The sequence below is a fragment of the Chrysochloris asiatica genome, unplaced genomic scaffold (genome assembly GCF_000296735.1).
Source record: "Chrysochloris asiatica unplaced genomic scaffold, ChrAsi1.0 scaffold00187, whole genome shotgun sequence".
NCBI lineage: Eukaryota > Metazoa > Chordata > Mammalia > Afrosoricida > Chrysochloridae > Chrysochloris > Chrysochloris asiatica.
In genome coordinates, this window is record NW_006408705.1 from 1,589,389 (window position 1) to 1,597,903 (window position 8,515).

Consider the following 8,515-nt stretch of genomic DNA (forward strand, 5'->3'; position numbering starts at 1 on the left):
CCTTATCTTCCTCTCACGGAGCAGCTGGTAATTTCGAACTGCTGACCTTGCAGTTCACAGCCCGAGTCGTAACCACTATGCTACCAGAGCTCCTTTTATATATCTTCTTGTTGTTAAATGTCATTGAGCCAATTCTGACCCATAGTGACCCTATATAGAGTTTCCAAGGAGTGACTGGTGAGCTTGAACCACTGACTTTGCAGTTCAAACAGCTTTGCAGTCTGGTGCATAAGCCCACAGTACCACACTAGAACTCCCCTTTTATATATGGATATTGTTTATTTGTCCAGTTGTGAGTTTGAATTTTTGTTTTCTTTACATTGAGATGCAACCCATACTGAAGGCTGTGGTCTTTGATCTTCATCAGTAGGTATTTCTTTGCTTTCAGGAAGCAAGGTTGTATCATCTGCATATCTCAAGTTGTTAATGAGTCTTCTTCCAATCCAATCACATTCCAATGTGATGCCACATTCTCAGATTGTTTGCTCAGCATACAGATTGAATAAGTATGGTGAAAGGATACAACCCTGGCACATACCTTTCCAAATTTTAAACCATTCAGTGGTCCCTCGTTGTATTCGAACTGCTGCCTCTTGGTCTATGCACAGGTTCCTCATAAGCACAATGAAGTGTTCCAGAATACTCATATTTTGCAATGTTGTCCATAGCTTGTTATGATCAACACAGTTGAAAGCCTTTGCAAGGCAATAAAACATCTTTATTGTATTCTCTGCTTTCACCCAAGATCCATCGGATATCAAGATTGATATCCCTCATTCTACGTCCTCTTCTGAATCAAGCTTGAACCTCTGGAAGTTCTCTGTCAATATATGGTTGCAGCCATTTTGGATTACCTTTAGTAAAACTTTACTAGCATGGGATATCAATGATACTGTCAGATGATTTCCACATTCCGTTGGGTCACCTCTCTTAGGAATGAGCTCAAATATGGATCTCTTACAGTAGGTTGGCCAGGTAGCTGTCTTCCAAATTTCTTGGCAGAGGTGAGTGAGTGCCTCCTGTGCCGCCTTCCTTTCTTGAAAAATTTCAATTTATATTCCATCAATTCCTGGTGCCTTGTTCTTTGCCAATGACTTCAGTGCATCTTGGACTGCTTCTTTCAGTATCATTGGCTCTTATATGTTGCTTCTTGAAATGGTTGAACTTAACCAATTCTTTTTGGTACTGTGACTCTGTATAAGTCCTTCTATCTTCTTTTGATGCTTTCTACATCATTCAACATTTTGCCCACAAAATCCTTCAATACCACAAGTCGAGGTTTGAGTTTTTTCTTCAGTTCCCTCAGCTTGAGAAATACTGAGCATGTTCTTTTCTTTTGTACAGCTCTTTGCACATTTCATTATAATATTTGACTTTGTCTTCTGGAGCTGACCTTGGAAATTTTCTTCCATTTGCTTTAGCATCTCTACACTGGACCAGCAAGTTTCAGAGTCTCTTCTGATACCCATTTTGGTCTTTTCTTTTTTCTTGTCTTCCTAATGACCTTTTGTTCTCTTTCTGTATGATGTTCTTGATGTCATCCCACAACTCTTCTGGTCTTTGGTCTTTAGTGTTTAATGTATCAAATCTGTTCTTCAGATGATCTCTAAATTCAGGTGGGATATGTTCAAGGTCATATTTTGGCTCTCGTGTACTTGTTTTCATTTTTTTCAGCTTCATCCTGAATTTGCAGATGAGCAATTGATGGTCTGTTCCACAGGCTGTCCTTGGCCTTGTTTTGGCTGATGATGTGGAGCTTTTCCATTGTCTCATTCCACAGATGTAGTTAATTTGATTTTTGTGTATTCCATCTGGTAAGGTCCATGTGTATACTCACCTTTTATGTTATTTAAAAAGGTATTTGCAATGAAGTAGCCATTCATCTTGCAAAACCCTATCATGCAATTTCCAGCATTGTTTCTATCATTTAGGCCATATTTTCCAACCACTGATTCTTCCTGTTTCCAACCTTTGTGTTCCTATAACCAGTAATTATCAATACATCTTGATTGCATGTTTGATCAATTTCAGATTGAAGAAGTTGGTAGAATTCTTCAATTTCATCATCAATGGCTTTAGTTGTTGGTGCATAAATTTGAATAACAGTGATATTAACTGGACTTCCAACCTTTGCATCCCAATCACCAATAATTACCAATAAATAAATCTTGATTGCATGTTTGATCAATTTCAGATTGAAGAAATTGGTAGAATTCTTCAATTTCATAATCACTGGCTTTACTGGTTGATGTATGAATTTGAATAATAGTGGTATTAACTGGTCTTCCTTGTTGTAGCTAAGTACCCTGAAGTCGGTTCCGACTCATAGTGATCCTGCACAGGGTTTCCCAGGCTGCAAATCTTTATGGGAGCAGAAAGCCTCATCTTTCTTCCGCGGAACAGCTGGTAGTTTTGAACTGCCAGCCTTGAGGCTAGCAGCCTGATTCGTAACCACTATAGATATTATCCTATTACACACAGCATTGTACTTCATGACTGATCTGGATATGTTCTTTTTGATGATGAATGTGATGCCATTCATCTTCAATTTGTCAACCCCAGCATAGTAAACCACGCAATTGTCAGATTCAGTGCCAAAACCAGTCCTTTTCAGCTAATGCCTATGATATCAATGTTCATGTATTCCATTTCATTTTAGACATTTCTAGTTTTCCTAGACTCATACTTTGCACATTGCATGTTCTGATTATTAATGGATGTTTACAGCTGTTTCTTTTCATTTTGAATTTTGCCCCATCAGCAAATGAAGGTCCCGAGGGTTTTACTCCATTCGCATCATCACGGTCAATTCTACTTTGAGGAGGCAGCTCTTCCCTATACACATTTTGAGTGCCTTCCATCCTTAGGGGCTAATCTTCTGGCACTATTAGCTGACAATATTCTGGTGTTCTTCATCATGTTTCCATATTCAATAATGTAGTGCTGACAATATTCCACTGCTATTCATAAGGTTTTCAGTGACTAAACATTCAGAAGTAGCCTGTCTCTCCTTCTTCCTAATCTGTCTTCATCTGGAAGTTCAGCTGAAACCTGTCCACAGTGGTGACCCTGCTGGTACTTAAATGCCTGTGGCATAGCTTCCAGAATCACAACACACAAGCCACCACAGTATGACAAACTGACAGGCGAGTGGTGGTAAAATGGATATACTAATTATTAATCATTACCCATTTTATACTTTTCTTTGTGGGATGATTTTTATAGGCTAGCTTTCTTAAACAATCTATTCAGTGATATTTCAACTGATGACATTTCCTGGGGCATTTCACTATAGCAAAAAGGCATTCAAAATCATTTAGTCTGCACAGTGTTTCAGATTCAAGAAAATAATCCAAGTAACACACACATCTTTGACAGTCCAAGTACAAGAGTTGTCATAATATGCACAGTTGCCAGTTAACTTGATGAAAACTGGAAAACTGGCGATTTCTTGACTCTCATATAGGGTTCATTTATTCTTCATTCCCTCTTTGGTGTCTAATTTTTAGTACCAATGCTCTACTACCTCTTGTTCAGAAAGTAAAACAAATGTCCTCCCACCCCCTAAAAAAAACAAAACATAACAAAAAGCAAAACTTTGACGAATTACATAAAAGAGCCATGTCTGAAAGGGGGAGCCTTGCTCTGGTTTGTTGAGCATGATAAGGATGTTTCTGAATTTGTACAGATGTGACCATCAGGGCTTTTGTTGCTTTAAAACAGTAGTGGTCATCTAGAAAAAACTAATGTTAGGCAGAGGAGAGAAAAATGTGAGAAGAGAGGCAAGCATAAACTGTGTTATATGTTATCCCAGTCAGTAGGCCTTAACAATGTCAAACTGATAGAATGGTGACATGCACTTTTCTAGGTTTGTGCCTTCCTTCTTGCGACTCGCATCCTGGAACGTCATTATGTTTGTGTGCTTTGAACAACTGAAACGAGAACTGATGAAGTCCAGGCGGACAGTCGACGGTGCCACATAACCAGCTTCAGGACAGGAATGGACAGTGCCAGTGGGTATCTCTGCTGACAGGATTCAAAAACACTGATTCATTTTATTTCACCCCAAAAAGAATTCTGGTAGATTTAGAGTTTGGACTTTTCCTTTCTTTCTTTCTTTTTTTTTTTTTTAAGCAAAACTAGTTTCTATTTTGTATAACTTTTATACTGAAGATCAAAACAAAACACCCAGTACTTAACCAGGCAAATGAAATGTCCAGACAAGTTACTGCATTTGGCTGATTTTTAAAATGAATTATGATTAAATATGAACAACTTTAACATGTTTTAATTATAACTCAAACTGGTAGAAAAGGAAAACTGAGTGAAATGCATTTTACATTTACAAATAGTTAAAAATGAAAAGCTATCAAGGAAAATACTAGTTTTCTTTTCATTTATTAACCACAGTTATCTGTTAGTATATTCAATAAAATAATGCTAATACCTCTGAAAAGTTTGTCTTTTGGGATCTTGATATAAGAGTGAAAGTTCTCTTAGTTACAAAACAGTCCAATTATAAGTGAAAGTTATCCCAGTCAGTAGGCAGAAGCTTAATTTGAGTTATTAGAGATTTAAAATTTTTAGAGTCCCTACTATATGGAAAAGATAACAGCTTCTAAAGTGCATGCCACCATTCTATTAGTTTGACACTAGATTTATTTGGGTATTATTATGAGAGTCATCCTATTTATCCCAGAATCACATTTTAGAGTGCCATGTATCCTGGGAATAAAAAAAAAAAAAAACAGCTTGAGTTTCCCAATGAGATGAAAATTAATCTTCATGGCAACTTTTTAGCAAAGTTAAGTTCATCATTAGTATCAGTAGTAACCTTTTTCACATCCTGCAAATATCCCAAAGTTCGACAACGTACTATATAGTAAGGGTGTGGGGAAACAGCTTGGGATAGTGTATATACCCACTAAATCTGAACTTGTGCATATCTTACAAGATATTCCCTTCCAGTATTTCTTATAAAAGCAAAAGATTCTAAATAATATGGGAAATTATCATATGCATGCATCATGTTGTTCTTAAGTTGACTCCAACTCATAGCGACCCTGTATAGGGTTTCCAAGGAGCAGATGGTGAGTTTGAACCGCCGACTTTGCAATTCAAATGATTTTGAGGTCTAGTGCTTATCCTACAGTGCCACACCAGGACTATATACATACATATGTGTAATGTGTACATATAGAATTGGAATCCTGGTGTGGTGCTGTGGTATAATGCACTTGACCGCAAAGTTGGTTTGAACTACAAGGTCAGTGATTCAAACTCACCAGTTGCTCCTTGGAAACCCTATACTGGGTTACTATGAGTTAGAACTGACTCAGTGCACTTAACAACAACATATTGGAACAATTTGCAACTGTAAAAATACAGAATGGGCAAGCTATATATTAATAACAAAATAGCTTGAAGATGCATTGTGAAGTTAGAGAAACAAAACCCAAGTAAACAGTGCAGTACTCTGGCTCCATACGATAAGCACTGGACTGAAAACCACAGGATCTGTGGTTCAAGGCTACCAGCCACGCCGTGGGAGAATGTTGAGGCTTTCTGCTTCTGCAAAAAGGTAAAGTCTTGAAAATCCTATACAGGGTCACTGAGTCAGAACTGACATCCGGCACTTTTAACAACCACCCTTTATAAAAGGAGCACAGTGGGTTATGAGTTGGGCTGCAAACCACTAGGCCAGCAGTTTGAATAAACCAGCCATTACCTAGATGAGGTTTTCTGTTCTTGCAAAGATTTACAGCTTCAGAAATCCTATATAAGGGTTGCTGAGTTGGAACTGACTATAAGGCACACAACCTCCATCACTACCCTTTATAAATGAACAAATTAGCATCATGATAAATGGAGGAAAGATTGAAACTATCAAGGATTTCACTTTCCTTGGATCTACAACTAATGTTCATGGAAGCAACGGTCGGTCACAAAATCTAAAGATGTATACTGCATTGAATAATCTGCTACAAGAAACCTCTTTAAAGTGTTAAAGAGTAAAGATGTCACTTTGAGGACTAAGGAGTGCCTGACCCAAGCCATGGTATTTTCAATTGCCTCATATGCACGTGAAAGCTGGACAATGAATAAGGAAGACCACAGAAGAAATGATGCATTTGAACTGTGGAATACTGACAGTCCCACAGACTGTCAGAACAACACAAGAAATCTGTCTGGAAGTAGAGTCAAATGTTCAGAAGTGCAGACAGTGAGACTTCATCCTGTGTACTTTGGGCATGTTATCAGAAAGGACCAGTTCCTGGAGAAGGACTGCATCTTTGATAAACTGGAAGGTCATTGAAAAAGAGGGAGATCCCCAATGAGATGTAGTGATGCAGTGGCTGCAACAATGAGGTTATAAAAAAGGACTGTGTGGATGGCGCTGGACCAGGCAGTGTTTCATTCTGTTGCATACAGGGTCATTATGAGTCGGATCTGTTTCAATGGCACCTAACAACTACAACCACCCTTTATAAAAATAAGGGGGGAGGTAGATATTGTTTGTGGCGGTTTCTTTTAAAATGAAGCAAGTTTCAGTCTCATAAGCAACTGTTCTCCTTTTAAATAGATAATCAGGAGATGACTCGTGAACATAAATAACTTAAGTAGGAACATAGGGAATGGGAAGAAAATAGAGGTATCAACAGAAAGACATAATAATTTCAATGTATTTTTTTATTTGCTCATTTAAAATTCTGAACAAAATGACATCACATTTCACACTATTGCTTTCACATAAAAAGTCAACTGTCTTAGTCGATGTCCAAAATGATTTAAGTTGCCAACTGGCACTTTTTCCCCCAGGGAAAGCTAATGCTTTAGTAGTTTTTGAATACTTGGCTTAACAGAAATGTAAAATCACCCTAGGATCATGTAGTAGTTGTGTCTTACCTCATCAAAAGTTGAAGTCAGAAGAAAAAATAGTTCAAGGCATGATTTCATTTGGATTGTAACAATTCCACGAATCTCCATCTAAGATTTTTATGGAGAGATTCACACATATGAAAATGGACATCAAGCCTCCCCAGACTTATTCATGGAGAAGTGTGATGGAGCATTTATCCTGAGAAACTAGCTGCTGGTCCCCAACCATAATTTCAAGGATAATTATTGCCCTCAAAGCCAAACCTCCTCTTCGGTGCCATGGTAAGAATGGAATCTTTTCTGCTTTAGCAATGAGCAGTCCACTCTTCACATACACGTAATGCTTCTCCTTTACGCAAATCTTTCTCCAAGGCCTACTTCACTGAATGCTCTCAAAGGGGAGACAGAGAATGTGAGCAATTATGAGCACTGGTGTAAATATGAAGAATACATATATTTTCACATAGAAAAATACATACAAATCCAAGTAGGTCTTAAAATACAAAAAAAAAAAAAAAAGCAGGATGGGTAGTTTGAAGACAAAGATTCTGTTTCCAAAACAGTAAATGGCACCAGTAAGACACTGTTATATGTGGTCATATCATCATTTTTAGATGCAAAAAGAGGTTGTTGTAGGTTCCTTGATACCCCCTGGTTTCTCCCATTTCTTTAAAGATTGTCCTTCAGAACAAATCTAAACTATAACTCTTATAACAACTGTTTTTTGACTATTCTCTCTGACCTATTACACAAAAAAATCACAAAATTGAATTTCTTTTTGATGCTAAAAGAAATGCATAATTTTTCTGGTACTACACTATCATGATATTGTATCACTACTTTGGCCTTTTATTATTATTATTATTTTAAAAATCCCCAAACCTAAAATTCTAAGTGGTGAGTTTTAAGACTCCATCAAATTCTAAAATACATATGAAAGAAAAGTAAGAAGGAAAATACAATTATTGTATTTTTCTTTCCATGAATGTCATTGTCACACATAAGTCAGAAGGTTCATTTCACATTCTAATTTACATGGTGACATTTAGCTTGGCTTTCAGATGATCAAACTTTAGAATTGACTGGTGGCTTTTAGATCAATTCACTATAGCTCTGAAATAGTTACTATTCTAAGTAAAAACAGAATCATATCTATAATGTACAAATGGAGGTGGATTTAAGTAGTATACTATTGGGTAAAGTTTATGATAATGGTTTCTTAACATATTAAAGGACATAAGATTCTTTTTTTTTTTTTAACTCCCTAAAAGGGAGAAAACTTAATTGCTTAATGTTTCCTCTTCCATACTCCAATAACTCTTTTGTGAAGTACAGTGGCAAAACTTTAAATATCAGTTTAAGATCTCAGCTATCAAAAGATTAAAACATAAAGATACATATTTTCAACACAAAAGTGAAAAGATTAACAAAATTGCTTCCCATGTGGTAGTTAGCGCCCCGATACAATGAACTTTAATGGGTAACACTTGATCCTTATGATTTTGTGACATATCACAGAACTCTAGCGGAACGAGAAAGCATGAAAACATTTTTTAAAAAATTAAGATACTTCCAAGGTTGAGAAGCCTTTTCAAGAAATCACATTATAAAAAAAAAAAAAAAATAAAATGCACCT

The 8,515-nt window shown here is 36.8% G+C and overlaps 1 protein-coding gene across 1 annotated transcript in view; it reads left to right on the plus strand.

Moving 5' to 3' along the window:
* The window catches only part of UCP1 (uncoupling protein 1 (mitochondrial, proton carrier)), an 11,526-nt gene extending 7,543 nt beyond the window's left edge, over window positions 1-3,983 (plus strand). The window contains exon 6 of the mRNA XM_006872217.1: window positions 3,869-3,983. Within this exon, the coding sequence (XP_006872279.1) occupies window positions 3,869-3,983 (115 nt within the window). The remainder of the gene's footprint in view (window positions 1-3,868) is intronic.
* Window positions 3,984-8,515: the final 4,532 nt, after the last annotated feature.